Source organism: Coregonus clupeaformis, chromosome 36 (assembly GCF_020615455.1).
Source record: "Coregonus clupeaformis isolate EN_2021a chromosome 36, ASM2061545v1, whole genome shotgun sequence".
NCBI lineage: Eukaryota > Metazoa > Chordata > Actinopteri > Salmoniformes > Salmonidae > Coregonus > Coregonus clupeaformis.
In genome coordinates, this window is record NC_059227.1 from 36216465 (window position 1) to 36233507 (window position 17043).

General features: G+C 42.8%; 1 protein-coding gene across 1 annotated transcript; it reads right to left on the reverse strand.

Annotated features, from left to right (window-relative positions):
* Window positions 1-14531: 14531 nt before the first annotated feature.
* On the reverse strand, window positions 14532-17002 carry LOC121552491 (5-hydroxytryptamine receptor 1B-like). Its single transcript, XM_045211203.1, has one exon. The coding sequence runs from the start codon at window positions 16571-16573 to the stop codon at window positions 15413-15415; it is 1161 nt and encodes a 386-aa protein (XP_045067138.1). The 5' UTR covers window positions 16574-17002; the 3' UTR covers window positions 14532-15412.
* Between the last annotated feature and the right edge of the window lie 41 nt (window positions 17003-17043).

Sequence of the window (17043 nt, forward strand, 5' to 3'; positions counted from 1 at the left end):
AATCTACTGAAGGCCAAATCAGCCTCAGCAGACCAGCGGAGCCGGGACGGCCCACCCTTCAACAAGGAGGTAATGGGAGCTGCAACCTTGCCAAAGCCCAGAATAAACCTCCGATAGTAGTTGGCAAAGCCAAGGAAGCGCTGCACCTCCTTCACCGTGGTTGGAGTCGGCCAATTACGCACGGCTGAAATGCGATCTCCCTCCATCTCCACACCTGTGGTAGTAATTCGGTATCCGAGGAAGGAGATTGACTGCTGGAAAAACTCACACTTCTCTGCCTTGGCATAAAGATCATTCTCCAGCAGTCGGACCAGTACCTTGCAAACCAGGGACACATGCACAGCGCGCGTAGCGGAATACACCAGGATGTCATCGATGTAGACCACCACAGCGCGACCAAGCATGTCCCGAAACACCTCGTTCACAAAGGACTGGAAAACGGATGGAGCATTCATCAAACCGTAGGGCATCGCCAGGTATTCATAATGCCCCGAGGTTGTGATGAATGCGGTTTTCCACTCATCCCCTTCCTGAATACGCACCAGGTTGTAGGCACTCCTGAGGTCTAATTTGGTGAAAAAATGGGCCCCATGCATTGACTCAATCACTGAAGGAATGAGGGGAAGAGGATAACTAAATCGTACCGTCACCTTATTCAGTGGTCGATAATCAATGCACGGGCGTAAAGGTGAAGTGGAGGGACATATATACCCCTGGCGCAGGGACTCGGTGACGTATGTTTCCATAGCCTCCGTTTCAGTCTGCGACAGGTGATACACATGACTCCTGGGAGGTACAGCATCTACCTGAAGGTTTATCGCGCAATCCCCCTCCTGATGAGGTGGTAATTTAGTCGCTTGCGTCTTGGAAAATGCGAGCACCAGATCATGGACACTCACGCGACCACCCTGTAAGAACCCTCTGCTGCCATGAAAAAGTGGGGTTGTGAAGGGCTAACCACGGAATACCTAAGACTACAGGGTAAGCAGGAGACTCAATAATCAAAAAAGTGATCTGCTCAACATGTGTCTCCTGTGTTATCATGGTGACTGGTACAGTAACCTCCTTAACCAACCCGGACCCTAATGGTCGACTATCAAGTGTTCTGATGGGGAGTAGAATGGATAGGGGAACCAATGAAATGCCTTGACGGTGTGCAAATGCCCTGTCCATGTCCACCAGTTGGGAGAACGATAGCATGGCATCACGGCAGGCTAGCTCCCGTCGGACGTCCTCCCTTAGGTGGCACCGGAAATGGTCAATCAGGGCCCGCTCATTCCACCCGGACCCCGCTGCCAGCGTCCGGAACTCCAGCGCGTAGTCCTGTGCGGTCCTCGTCTCCTGCCTCAGATGGACCAGTCGTTGGCCCGCCTCTCGACCCTCAGACGGGTGATCGAAAACGGCCCGAAAGAGGTGAGCAAACTCCCTGTAGTCCTCCAACGCGGCACCTCCCTCATTCCACACCGCGTTGGCCCACTCCAGGACTCTCCCACAAAGGCAGGAAACGAGGACGGATACCTTCTCCCGCTCCAGTGGCGCCGGCCTGATGCTGGAGAAATACAGCTTTGCTTTCAGAAGCAGCTCAAACATAGAACTGGACAAAGATTTTTATTTAATGAGTCCTACACGAAGGATATACTGCTTCCTCGAGAGCAGGCCCAAATCCTCGTTATTCGCTTGAAGAAAATATGGAAATTCAGAGATCAGGTTGCCTTGTGAGAATTCGTCATTGAGTGGGTAACCCGCCTCTACCATCCGATCTATTGGCCAACATGCAATCACTGGAAATAAACTGGATGATCTCCGTTCGAGATTATCCTACCAACGGGACATTATGTTTCACCGAGTCGTGGCTGAACGACGACATGGATAATAAAGAGCTGGCTGGGTTTTCCGTGCATCGGCAGGACAGAACACCTACATCTAGTAAGACGAAGGGTGGGGGTGTGTGTCTATTTGTCAATAACAGCTGGTGCATGATGTCTAATATTAAAGAAGTCTCGAGGTATTGCTCGCCTGAGGTAGAGTACCTCATGATAAACTGTAGACCACACTACAGTGAGGGAAAAAAGTATTTGATCCCCTGCTGATTTTGTACGTTTGCCCACTGACAAAGAAATGATCAGTCTATAATTTTAATGGTAGGTTTATTTGAACAGTGAGAGACAGAATAACAACAACAAAATCCAGAAAAACGCATGTCAGAAATGTTATAAATTGATTTGCATTTTAATGAGGGAAATAAGTATTTGACCCCCTCTCAATCAGAAAGATTTCTGGCTCCCAGCTTTCTTTTATACATGTAACGAGCTGAGATTAGGAGCACACTCTTAAAGGGAGTACTCCTAAATCTCAGTTTGTTACCTGTACAAAAGACACCTGTCCACAGAAGCAATCAAACAATCAGATTTCAAACTCTCCACCATGGCCAAGACCAAAGAGCTCTCCAAGGATGTCAGGGACAAGATTGTGGACCTACACAAGGCTGGAATGGGCTACAAGACCATCGCCAAGCAGCTTGGTGAGAAGGTGACAACAGTTGGTGCGATTATTCGCAAATGGAAGAAACACAAAATAACTATCAATCTCCCTCGGCCTGGGGCTCCATACAAGATCTCACCTTGTGGAGTTGCAATGATCATGAGAACGGTGAGAAATCAGCCCAGAACTACACGGGAGGATCTTGTCAATGATCTCAAGGCAGCTGGGACCATAGTCACCAAGAAAACAATTGGTAACACACTACGCCGTGAAGGACTGAAATCCTGCAACGCCCGCAAGGTCCCCCTGCTCAAGAAACCACATTTACAGGCCCGTCTGAAGTTTGCCAATGAACATCTGAATGATTCAGAGGAGAACTGGGTGAAAGTGTTATGGTCAGATGAGACCAAAATCAAGCTCTTTGGCATCAACTCAACTCGCTGTGTTTGGAGGAGGAGGAATGCTGACTATGACCCCAAGAACACCATCCCCACCGTCAAACATGGAGGTGGAAACATTATGCTTTGGGGGTGTTTTTCTGCTAAGGGGACAGGACAACTTCACCGCATCAAAGGGACGATGGACGGCGCCATGTATTGTCAAATCTTGGGTGAGAACCTCCTTCCCTCAGCCAGGGCATTGAAAATGGGTCGTGGATGGGTATTCCAGCATGACAATGACCCAAAACACACGCCCAAGGCAACAAAGGAGTGGCTCAAGAAGAAGCACATTAAGGTCCTGGAGTGGCCTAGCCAGTCTCCAGACCTTAATCCCATAGAAAATCTGTGCCAAACGTCAGGCTGGAAACCTTAATGACTTGGAGAAGATCTGCAAAGAGGAGTGGTACAAAATCCCTCCTGAGATGTGTGCAAACCTGGTGGCCAACTACAAGAAACGTCTGACCTCTGTGATTGCCAACAAGGGTTTTGCCACCAAGTACTAAGTCATGTTTTGCAGAGGGGCCAAATACTTATTTCCCTCATTAAAATGCAAATCAATTTATAACATTTTTGACATGCGTTTTTCTGGATTTTTTTGTTGTTATTCTGTCTCTCACTGTTCAAATAAACCTACCATTAAAATGATAGACTGATCATGTCTTTGTCAGTGGGCAAATCTACAAAATCAGCAGGGGATCAAATACTTTTTTCCCTCACTGTATCTACCAAGAGAGTTTTCATCTATATTATTCATAGCCGTCTAATTACCACCATACATTTACCAGACGCTCTTATCCACAGCGACTTACAGTTAGTGAGTGCATACATTATTATTTTTTCATACTGGCCCCCCGTGGGAAACGAACCCACAACCCTGGCGTTGCAAACGCCATGCTCTACCAACAGTGCTACATCCCTGCCGGCCATTCCCTCCAATACCCTGGACGACGCTGGGCCAATTGTGCGCCGCCCCATGGGTCTCCCGGTCGCGGCCGGCTACGACAGAGCCTGGATTCGAACCAGGATCTCTAGTGGCACAGCTAGCACTGCGATGCAGTGCCTTAGACCACTGCGCCACTCGGGAGATGCTGGAACTAAGACCGCACTCAAAGAGCTGTATAAGGCCATAAGCAAGAAAATGCTAATCCAGAAGCGGCGCAGGCAAAGTTTAATGCAGGCAAACTTAAATCCGTTTTACTTAATTTCTACCAGCATGTCACATGTGCAACCAGAGGGAAAAAAAACTCTAGACCAGCTATGACATTAAAATGCCTATTTACTCTGTTACATCTGACTGCCAATCCACTGTCTCATCAGCCCAGCCAGGCACTTTATAAACTTGATATCCACTATAAAAAGCATCTAGATATTATCTCACATTTCTTCAAGACTAACGTTTAGTTTTCAACAGTGTAGATTTGTATAAACCTTGCTGTCTGTCTCTCCCACATTTGCAAAAAAAATTCAATATTCAAATTCAATCTCCAGCTGTCCCATAGTAATGAACTGTTGAGTCGGGACAAGACAGACAGGCAGCGTTTCTCAGCCAGTCGAAATCATGAATCAGCTGGCATAATTTTTATGGATATATACAAAGAAATGTCAATTGAAAAAAGGTAAAACAAAACAAAGTGCTGCTAGTTTCCAGCTTCAGTTTGAAGTGATTGTGTTAGCTGTGTTGTTGGTTAGTTGCTCTGAACAACAGTGTCCTGACGAGTGAGCACATTTTCTATGCCAGGCAAAATCGCGCCTCATTAGCTCATTGTTATGGATGAATCAGTATGGCAATAGAACATTTAGAATGAACGACTGGGTCGCGTCCATAGACACAGAACAAAAAGACTGAACGACTGGGCCTCTAGCAACCGAACCGATAGAACGCACGACCAGCCGGCTTGGGTAGCAACCCCTAGATTTGTGTCGGGACTACATGTTGTGGAGGGATGAAATAGTATGAATAAATTCATCAAAATAACGTTTTTAATGAAAATATGTCAATCATTATTTGAATATGTTGGTAACCCGTTGTATAAAGTCATAATGCCCTCGAAGCTGGTGTTTGGAGGATATATTGGCAGGGTTTGCTGGCCCTCAACTTCATCTTGGGCCTAACAACACCCGTGCCAATATATCCTCCAAACACCGGCTTCTCTGGCATTATCACTTAAATAATGCACGCTCTAGAATACCCTTCAAGCCAATCAGAAATGAGTATTCAACAATGCCGTGGTATAAGTAATGCTAACTCTATCAATTTGGATACTGTTATGGGTTATGTTCTCTTGTGTGTGTTGTTGGATGGAGCAATATGAACATATAGGCTAATGGGCTTTTAGTTTCCAGTTGAACCCAGGCCCAATGTACCCAGTAGAGATTGAGTTCCCTCCCATTGAGGCCTGTCACATTTAAGTCAGACTCAGGCCATGCGCATTAGACTTAAATAGAGGTCATGAGCTCTATGATCACACAAGGGCAATGTCTGAGTCCCAAAAGGCACCCTATTCTCTATATAGTGTACTCCTTTTCACCAGGGCCTATAGAACCCTGACAGGCCCCATAGGGCTCGGGTCCAATGTAGTGCACGGTATATGAAATAGGGTGCTATTTGTGATGCAACCAATGTTCCTCCATCAGGCTGCCATCCAGCCAGCTACACTACGCTACTGCCTGGCATATCTGGGAATAAGCAATATGCTGCAGGATGTAAATAAACCATCACATTGTCCTTGCTTTTACCCTCAGCCCGAACGTGCTTTTTTTCCTTTTGTCAACTCCATAAAAGAACAGGCTTCATTAAGACTTTACATCAGGGGATTCGTCCCTTTAATGTCATTACAACACTCCCAGCAGTACTTTTAAATTGTGAGAAATTATGGGGGGTTGGCAGCCACTTCTAGCTGATCCAAGCATCAGAGAGGCAGTGTGGAACACAGAGAGGCTGCGTCCAAAATGGCACCCTATTCCCTATATAGTGCACTTACTTTGACCAAGCCCTAGTCAAAAGAAGTGCACTGTAATAGGGAATAGGGTGCCATTTAGGACACAGCGAATGCTGAGTGGTGGTGCCAGATATAGAAGGGCATTGGGCCAGATGGATCGACACGACGCTGCTGGCCAGTGTCTCAATACAACAACCCGGGGGCCCTCCTAAGACAAAGCAGGCGTGGGGATCTGAGGAGAGAAATCCACTCAGCATCCTGCCAGCCCAGCACACTCTCTCTACCTCATCCCCTCCTCGCCCTTCTCCCTTCAGCCACCTCCTCCCTGGCTTCATCAGCACACTATTGTTTGTGTTGTGGCAGAAAATAGCCCTGTCCACAATGCAGCGCAGCAGTGGCAGAGAAACACTCAAGTGGAGAGAGGAGAGGTTTTGTGTGCTGTGAGCCAGCAGTGCACCTGCGTGGTGACTCAGAGCCCAGGATGGAGAGGCAGAGTGGGCAGGTGTTGTTGCTCTGTCAGATGGTTATTTCCCTGGTTCTTATGGTTGTCTGTATAGAGTTGCAATTAAAACTTGTGATGTGTTGGGGGGAAAACGCTGCTGTATGGTAAACAAACATGTTGTGTAAATAAATACAGACAGTAGAGGTGGTGTGTTGCTAATGGATGTTGATATAGGCTAACCTACTATAGCAAAGTGGAGTTGATGACCTATGTCAGTAGTCACCAACCGGTCAATCGCGATCTACTGTTCGATCTCCAAGGCATTCCTAGTAGAAAAAGTATGGGTAGCTGGCTGCCCTTCTCAAAAAACCTAACAATAAAGCCTTGCATTACTATTTTTTTAATTCATTTCGCGCTGTTGGGGGTAGGTGCACTTGATTCAGCAGCCCTAGCGCCGGGAAGGCAAAGTGTTCCCATTTCCCCCCCCCCCATTTCATGTTTCTGAATGTAGAACTCTGCCTACCCTGCAGGCCCAGAGAGCAAATCAAGTGCACCTATAACCGCTGGCCAATCAGATAGCTCAGATCACCATGTCTGCACAGTTTGTAAAAAGAAGCCTCGAAAGCACAGCAAAAAAAATAAGAACCCAAAATTGATACTGTGAAATTTCAAAACTTTTAAAACCATGACTAGAGAGAGACTCAATGAATAGAGCAAAGAGCTGCTGTTTTTATGAGTAAGTTCATGTTTAGGCCTAAGTTGTTATTCAGCACTGTCAACACTTTGTTCAACATATTTATAAGCCATAAAATGCGCGTTCTCCCTACTTCCACTCACACTACAATCAGCACTGCAGCTGAAATTAATGACTATAGCAAAGTGATCCAATAAGCTTGCGTTGTTATTATTAGCGGCTTGTCTATTTTCTAATATCAAGGAATATTTCACTTTCTCTGGTCATAGGAGTAACAACATGAATTGGTGCATGAGGCAGAAATAATGCGACTTGAGTTTCGCCCTCAGCTGGAAGACTGTGTCCCCTTTTCTCAGCGGACGGAGGTAGAGCGGAGGGACGTGAGTCCAGTTGAGAGCCAGCCTCACAGCTGCTCCCTCCCTCCCCTCAGACTGACCATCAGAAGCAGGCCATCAGTCCAGTAAAAAAAGCTAATGATTATGCTCACTCAGCTGTGCCTCACAAGTAATACAACAAATGATCTATTACCAGTGTGATTATATACAGTGCCTTCAGAAATTATTCATACCCCTTGACTTATTCCACATTTTGTTGTGTTACAGCCTGAATTCAAAATGGATTAAACAGATTTTTTGTATCGCCCATCTATACACAATACCCCATAATGACAAAGTGAAAACATGTTTTTAGAAATGTTTGCTAATTTATTGAAAATTAAATACAGAAATATCTAATTTACATAATTATTCACACCCCTGAGTCAATACTTTGTAGAAGCACCTTTGGCAGTGATTACAGCTGTGAGTCTTTCTGGGTAAGTCTCCAAAGCTTTCCACAATTGGATTGTGCAACATTTGCCCATTATTCTTTAAAACATTCTTCAAACTCTGTCAAATTGGTTGTTAATCATTGCCAGACAACAATTTTCAGGTCTTGCCATAGATTTTCAAGTAGATGTAAGTCAAAACTGTAACTTGGCCACTCAGGAACATTCACTGTCTTCTTGGTAAGCAACTCCAGTGTAGATTTGGCCTTGTGTTTTAGGTTATTGTCCTGCTGAAAGGTTAATTAATCTCTCAGTATCTGGTGGAAAGCAGACTGAACCAGGTTTTCCTCTAGGAATTTGCCTGTGCTTAGCTCCATTCAATTAATTTTTTATCCTTTAGAACTTAACGATTACAAGCATGCCCATAACATGATGCAGCCACCACTATGCTTGAAAATATGGAGAGTGGCACTCAGTAATGTGTTGAATTGGATTTGCCCCAAACACTTTGTATTCAGGACAAAAAGTGTATTGCTTTGCCAAATTTTTTGCGGTATTACTTTAGTGCCTTGTTGCAAACAGGATGCATGGCACTGTACCTACATTTTTTAAATACAATTTCAAAACGGTCTAAGGAGAACAACATTGGCAGGGCAATTCAAGCATAGCTAATACGCAGTGATAATGTATTGGACCTATAGCCTACTTGATTGTAATTGGTTAATGTTGCATAGGCTTTCGTTTTTTAAGTCATGTTTTTTACAAATCTGAGTGGTAGATCTCGGCTTGCATTTTGACTCAAAGTGATCTTGACTCAGAAAAGATTGGTGACCACTGATCTAAGTGGTTAGCATGACTCTGCTGATCTGAGCATCCCAATGCCACTAGGCAGGAGGGGAAAGGATAAAGAAGATCTCCTACAAGATCTCCTCCTGAGTGCTGGATGACAGCGGAGCTGAAGAGACAGAGCTCATCACACATGATAGATGGGCTCCTGTGACTGGTGTCATTAACTTGGTTTGACTGCTAGCTCATAGCTGTCATTACACCAGAAGAGGCTCGGCAAGTGGTCTAGATAAATCATCACACCACTGAGATTACTGGTCCATTTCTTACAGAATAATCTGCTGTGACAGATGAATGGAGGAGTTATGTAATTGTGGGGGATATTATGGAGTGGGACGTGTTAACACACGTAAAGTAGCTACAGTACATCAAGCCATTTTCACGTCTTAATCTGCTGTGCTGTGGAACGCAAGTTTCATCAGTCACTTAGTCAGTGTGTCTGTTGCAGTGTATCTGTCATTTATTTGTTCTTGACAAACTAGGCAGTTCGGAAAACAGCAGGCCTATTTCCCTCACTAGATGGATCCTACTGTAGATTATCCTCAACATCAAAGTTACTTCAATCTGAAAAGTCTCACTGAAAGTTTGTGAGTTTTCTCAGTTGGACTTGTTCTGTTTTTTTTCTGTCTCTCTATCTTGGCAGTGACTAAAAGGCGAATTGAATAGGTGAGCTCTCCAAAATGATTTCGGCCTAGCTGGGTTGTTTGTTTGATACAGAGGCAGTCTCCCTCCCATTCAATCAGCGAGCTACAGAGCTGGAAACTACACCTCTCAAGCAACCATTCACCCCTATCACAGCTCACTTAACTGAGTCATTTGCAGGCCATGCAGGGGAAGTAGGCACTAAAGGCAGAGACTGATAGCTTCCTGGCAAGGTTCGAATCTGGAGCAGCAACTCATTTCACCCTCTTCATATCAACTTCAGATCAAATACAGTATGCAACCAGCAATTCGTTTCAATTCATCTCACCCTGTTCATATCAACTTTAGATCAAATAAGAAACCTTCAATATCTCAATACATTTTGTCATTGCACGCCACCATGGGAAACATTTAAATTAGTTTATTTTGCTTTGTAATTATAACTTTTTGAATCCTCAAAGGAGGAATAGTTTAGCTACTCTAAATTCACATGACAGATGTTAAGATAAATAAAAATGCATTTGGAGCTTCCCTTTCCCCCTCTGACTTATAAATTATATGAGACACAAGCTATGGGGCAGCAGGTAGCCTAGCGGTTAGAGAGGTGAGCCAGAGGGTTGCCGGTTCGAATCCCCGGTCCGAAGGGAAATGCGCTGGCAACTAGGGGATTGCTGGTATCAAGTCCTAGATTCCATTGCCTGCTGTTGTGCCCTTGAGCAAGGCACTTAATATGTATGTGCCATTTATGATGAGGGAGGATTTATTTTTTATGAGCATGGCCTTATTTCTATTACAGCACATTGGATGACTGTCATTCATATTCCATTCACCCAGCTCAATGTTTATGCTACTATATGATACTCAAACTTTCCCTGTAACCATAATGAGGTTGCTTCAACCTAGCCTATGAATGAAAGTTTACAACGTAGGTGCACAGGCCGAGAGAATTTTGAGTAATCAAGGTGACCAACAATACTGCCTTGCACACTCTTGCCTGCATCTAGCTGATCTAGGGTCTAATCATTAGTCCAACAGTTGCAAATGAGAGTTTCTATTGGCCAATTCAGGTATGTTTATCCCTGTTTCGTTCTGTTTGCTTCCGTTTATTAAAAGTTTTTCAACAGAATTGGTGGAATGAATACACCCCTGATCACACGCAAACAGTTCACTTTCATAGCAGCCACATAAAAACAGTATGATCACATTGTATGTATAATTCCTTCTGCAACTATCTAGGCGCTCTCCTCCTCTCACCTTTTCCCTTCGCTTGAGGACTTCAGTGCACAACACATCAGCTGTCTGTGAACAGGCGAAAAAACCTTTCCAAGCCAAACCTTCATATCATGACCGCTAATCGCGACACACAGCCTACATTGTTGTCACGTCATAGTCAACTAGAACTACTAGAACTAATGCATTAGTAAACCCGCTACAATCATGCAGTACTGTGTACAGTCAGAAAGCAATTTAGCAGTTACACCGGCAGGCCCGGTGGCAATAAATTAATAAAACCAAAAGCTTACCTTGACTTGGAAGAGTTCCAGTGTTGGCTAGCCATAGACAATTAGCTAACATAGCATCCCTCTCTGTTTGAGCCGGGTGTTTGAGTAAGCTAAACTAGCTAGCTGCATTTTTTTGGTAAGTGAAAGTAAAAAAATACAGCCAAATATAGCTAGCTATCTCTTTCTTCTCCTTAATTTTGGAAGAAATTAATTTGTTCAAAACTGTTCAACTATTGTCTTTCTCTCTTTTTGAGTCAACTACTCACCACATTTTATGTACTGCAGTGCTAGATAGCTGTAGCTTATGCTTACAGTACTAGATTCATTCTCTGGTCCTTTAATTGGGTGGACAACATGTCAGTTCAGGAGCTCTGATAGGTTGAAGGACATCCTCCAGAAGTTGTCATAATTACTGTGTAAGTCTATGGAACGGGGTGAGAACCATGAGCCTCCTAGGTTTTGTATTGAAGTCACTGTACCCAGAGGAGGACAGAAGCTAGCTATCCTCCTGCTACGCCATGGTGCTACCCTACAGAGTGCTGCTGAGGCTACTGACCTTTATTGTAAAACAGTGTGTTTTAATCAATTATTTGGTGACGTGAATATATTTAGTATAGTTTTATCTAATTCACTGAGGAGGATGGTCCTCTACTTCCTCTCCTGAGGAGCCGCCACTGTGTATGTATGTATGTATGTCTTTCGGATGGGTTGGGTTATAAAGTGATGTCTATAATTATGTCTCTATAACATACACTCCCATGAGCATAGAACAAGGACAAAGGGGATGTTGTAGATATTGTACATGCACCACAACAGTTTACATACCAACAGCTGAAATAGAAGCTTTGGACAACACAGGCGGTATAGTATTCAGGTTAGATGACTGTCAGCACGCATCACTTAGCAGAGAACATAGAGCTCAGTACAAAGGCAGAAAATAGGAGGGCACATAGACAGATTTTTCACCTAGTCGGCTCTGGGATTCAAACCAATGACCTTTCAATTACTGGCCAACACTCTTAACCGGTAGGCTACCTGCCACCCATGTACATTTTTCATATCATAACATAGTATGAGTCAACTGAATCGGAGGTACAAAAGACACCCTGCCTCTATAATCCCAGTATGATTCTAAATGGGTAAATTTAGAAGGTGCCCACAGCATCTGTTAATTATTGTATACACAGTGGGTGGCTTCTGCCAAAACAATAAGCTACACCATCATCCACACATCCGGTCTCTGAATTTCACATGAAATAATAATAGCCTATACTAAGTAAGATTTGCAACACTGAGCTGTGAGAAGTGCCTTGAAGAATGAGAAATAGGAATAATTTAAAAGCACCACTGATAGCCTCATTATATTTATCTTGCTATCAAAAGCATTTTCAACAATGATGTTCAATAATTCAAATGGTCTTTAAAGTCGTGTTCAATTATTAACTCAGTAGCATTCCAATAAAATGGCTGTTCAGTGTTCAAGGAGAATGTTCACACCTGACATATGCCATAACACACTCTACTAGCCCTTCAAATTTATTAGCATTCAGAAGATGACTTTATCTCCTCTTCACAATGATGAGAAAATGATACAGCAAACAAATGTTATAACTATTTTCACATCATGATTTAACAATATCACACCTCTACAAGCTTTTTGCTGGAATATAGCAGTTGACCCGAATCACAATTTGTAACACAGTCTGTTCTGAATTATAACCTGCTGTTGTCTAATAATGTTGGCTTTTTAATTGCACTTCCAGCTGTTTGAAGTGCGAACTCATTATTACCCTTCTTTTACCATCTTGTTTTCGCCAAGGAAAATGGCCGTACCCTTAGATTCCATAAAAATTTTTATTTATTGTATTTCACAATAGCAGCAGTGATTTGTATTCCAATGGGATATACCTTTACCCACAGAGTCAAGGCAAAAACTGTGCATTGCTTATGATCAGAGAAGCTTTATTGTACAGCAGTAGCTAATTTGGATGAAATATACTGAACAAAAATATAAACGCAACATGTTTCATGAGCTGAAATAAAAGATCCAATAAATGTTCCATATGCACAAAAAGCTTATTTCTCTAAAATGTTGTGCACAAATTAGTTTACATCCCTGTTAGTGAGAATTTCTCCTTTGCCAAGATAATCCATCCACCTGACAGGTGTGGCATGTCAAGAAGCTGATTAAACAGTATGATCATTACACAGCTGCACCTTGTGCTGGGGACAATAAAAGGCCACTCTAAAATGTGCAGTTTTGTCACACAACACAATGCCACAGATGTCTCAAGTTTTGAGGGTGCGTGCAATTGGCATGCTGACTGCAGGAATGTCCACCAGAGCTGTTGCCAGATAATTGAATGTTCATTTCTCTACCATAAGCCACCTCCAACGTCGTTTTAGAGATTTTGGCAGTACATTCAACCGGTCTCACAACTGCAGACCACGTGTAACCACGCCAGCCCTGGACCTCCACATCTGGCTTCTTCACCTGCGGGATCGTCTGAGACCATCCACCCGGACAGCTGATGAAATTGAGGAGTATTTCTGTCTGTAATAAAGCCCTTTTGTGGGGAAAAACTCATTCTGATTAGCTGGGTCTGGCTCCCAAGTGGGTGGGCCTATGCCCTCCCAGGCCCATCCATGTGAATTCCATGTCCTAATTTATATATTTCAATTGACTGATTTCCTTATATGAACTGTAACTCAGTAAAATTTTTGAAATTGTTGCATGTTGCGTTTATATTTTTGTTCAGTATAGAATTTCTATTACATGAATACTGCAATAGTATAACTCATGAACATAGTTTGCCATTATAAAGCAAGTACTGTAGATCAATATGGTATATCTGTGTGTGGCTGCTTTGTCGTTTATCTTCTTGGCTGTTACTACTGCATCTCTGTAGTTTACTGTGGTTGTATTCGTCAAAAAGTGATGTTTACCAATCAAATCTGAATGGCTTTTCAACAGCTTATTATCTCTGTAAATTCTGCTATTTGATCTTGCACTTAACACATGCAGCCTTGCATGGAATGTAAAGGGAAAGCAAGCTGAGACATCTTGGAAACATGATCATTATGAGTAATGGTACTGTAGGTGAAGAAATGTGTTAGTTGTCTGTATTCTTGTCTGTCATATTTGAGTTTGATTGGTATAAATCTACCAACAGTAATCTGTAGGCTAATACCCATAATCAGGTTGCAGCAGAGTGAACACTCGCAGGCAATTTAAGCAGCTTCATAGCAAAATATAACGAAAATGACATAAATAAATACATTTACACACATACATACATACACACATACATATATGTTACAATGCATACGGATATAAATACATTGATTGTGGCTTGTTTAACAACAAGAGGTCAGATTATAGTCCAGTCTGAAGTAAACAATATTACCCACAATAAAGTAATAGAGTAACGATTATTTACATTGACCATGAGATGAAATTAGTGATGTTCTTTTATCATAAAATCCATGCTGATCTCATTTAGGAGTCGAACCAGTAGAAAACATACAAGAAATGGAACGGAAAAGGTCTCTGTAGGCTGTGTCCCAATTTTATCTCCTTCCTCTCAAAGTATGCAGGGAAATGACTGGTGTAAGAAAGGTAATGACTGGTATAAGACACATGGTGGAATGATTGACTACAACAATCCAATGATTTTAGAGATGTGGGGAGTAGTGAATTACATTTACATTTTACATTTTAGTCATTTAGCAGACGCTCTTATCCAGAGCGACTTACAGTTAGAGAGTGCATACATTTTTCATACTGGCCCCCCGTGGGATGAATGAGTGTACACTTCAGGAGAAAGGAGTTCTTATTGGGACATACCCTATTTCTTTCTAAGGGGGAGGGGCCCTCCTAGAGGGCTCAGAACCTTGTGCTTATAATTTCCTCATACCAGTTAGCCTACAGTAACTCTGTGTGTCATACAGCGTTGGTCATACAGCAGGCTTTCCATCCATGTTTAAATATTAAACGTTATATCAAGCCTCTCTATTCCCACTGTGTCTGTTCAGACATTCTGCCCCCCAGAACAAGCTACATGATTCCATGGCAAAGTCTACTGATTTCCAACACATACTCCTTAATATTAACCTTTCATATCAATAATGGAAAAAAATGTATCGAAATGTTGGTTTAGGTTGGAATATTAATTGTTTAGGGTGGGTGTTAATCTCATGACTGCCAATCATAAGGAAGGCATCAGAGATTATAGTCTATGGTTTCTGGATAGATTGTTCAATAATGGCAGTGATAGATCAATACATTCTTGTTTTGCAAAATAATAACGTTTCCAGAATATGACTGCAGGCCGTGTACTGTATGCCTATGAAGTAGGCTATAATATATTTAGTATAATAATGTCGCTAGCAGTGATAGATCAATACATTCTTGTTTTGCTAAATAATCAAGTTTCCAGAATATGACTGCAGGCCATGTACTGTATGCCTCTGAAGGCTATAATGTAATTAAAATAATACTGTTGCTAGGCGTTTCGAAATCATGCAAGATACAATACTGCTGTTTACAGGTTGATGATGAATGAGAGTTAACATGTTGCAATTATTGGCGAGGTGCAGTTTGACATAGCTGAACAAAATGTAATGGTTTTGGCAGCCTTTTTTGTCTGGTAGCCTATTTTCAGGACCTGCAATATCTAAAGCGTATTAGTTTGTGGAAAGCCTTTTTGAAATCCTCATTGGACATGGTGTATATGATGGGGTTTATTAAAGAGTTAAGGTAACCCAACCAAGTAAATATGTCAAATAATTCTGGATATAAACATGAGGCACAGACTGAAACCACTAAGGTGTAAATGAAAAACGGTAGCCAGCATATGATGTAAGCTCCAAGAATGATCCCTAACGTTTTAGTCGCCTTTCTTTCCCTGGCAGCTGAGATCCTCTTCTTCTCCAGGAGCGCGTCGGATACAGTGACTTTCACATGGTTTACATTGGCAGGTGAGCTATTAGCGTCACAAGAAGATATTTCGTTCGTCCCGTAATTTAGAGAGGCGGTGGATGCCACAGAGTTTGTACCTGGCGAGTTTGTTATCAAATGGGCAGAGGTGAGTCTTTTCCCCGGTTTATTATTAGACGACTGTTTCAAGATCCTCTTTCGGGCTTCCACGTAGATCCTACCGTAAAGGGCTATGAGTAACAACGTGGGAATATAGAAGGCTCCAAAAGTGGAATAAATTGTGTAGAAAATGTGATCAGTGTTCACATTGCAAGTGGTAACTTCCTCCGCTTTCACCTGACGCCAAAAGAAGGGCGGCAGTGAGATGGAGATGGCAATCACCCAGGCAGTGACGATCATCCCCGCAGCGCGCGCTGGTGTGCGCTTCTTGGTGTACTCAACCGCGTCTGTTATTGCCCAGTAACGGTCCAGAGCAATTATGCACAGATGAAGAATGGATGCGGTACAGCACGTAATGTCTGAAGACAACCATATGTCGCACATAACTTGGCCCAAAGTCCATGTTTGACTCACCGTGTATAGCGCGCTGATTGGCATCACCAATACCGACACCAGAAGGTCTGTCAGGGCGAGCGATGCTATCAGAAAGTTTGCAGGCGTATGCAGTTTTCTGGATTGATAAATAGTAGCAATAACAAATGCATTTGATAATGTTGTTGCAAAAGTAATCAGGGATAATGTAACTGCTAAACCAGCTTGGAAAGTCAAACTATCCTTCTCCTCCACTCTTGTCGTTAAATTGACATTGGTATCATTGGTTGACATATTCCAGAACTCTACATAAATAAAAGACGTTGGCTTCAACTGACTGGCGCGCTCCATTCCTCGACACTTTTTTGACACTTCATCGAGCGTTGAAGAAAACCCTTCAAAAAGGGTGCACTAGGACTGCTTACCCAACTTAAAAGTTGCATTCCTTTACACTTTTCCAGGTTAAACGCAGCTCAATCCCCATCGGTGTCCATCAGAGGCACGTTGATTATATAACAATCACAGGGAGAAAATGTGAACCCTTCTTCTTGAAATATCCTTATTGTCTTGACTTCCCATTTATTTACTTTACTGTTGGTTGTATATTTAGCTTTTCAATTAAATATAATTATGAGAAGAGCAATTCCATTATATCCAATATTGATTGTCCTTAGTTTGCACAATTAAACGTGCAGATAATGTGCAGATAATGATCTGTAGCAGTTTGCGTTCTTTATTCGTTGTTCTTTGAGTCTGTTTATCTGCTCTCAAAGGCACTGTGTTGGATCTGCTGCACTTCAGAAGTTGGGCGCTGGCGAGGC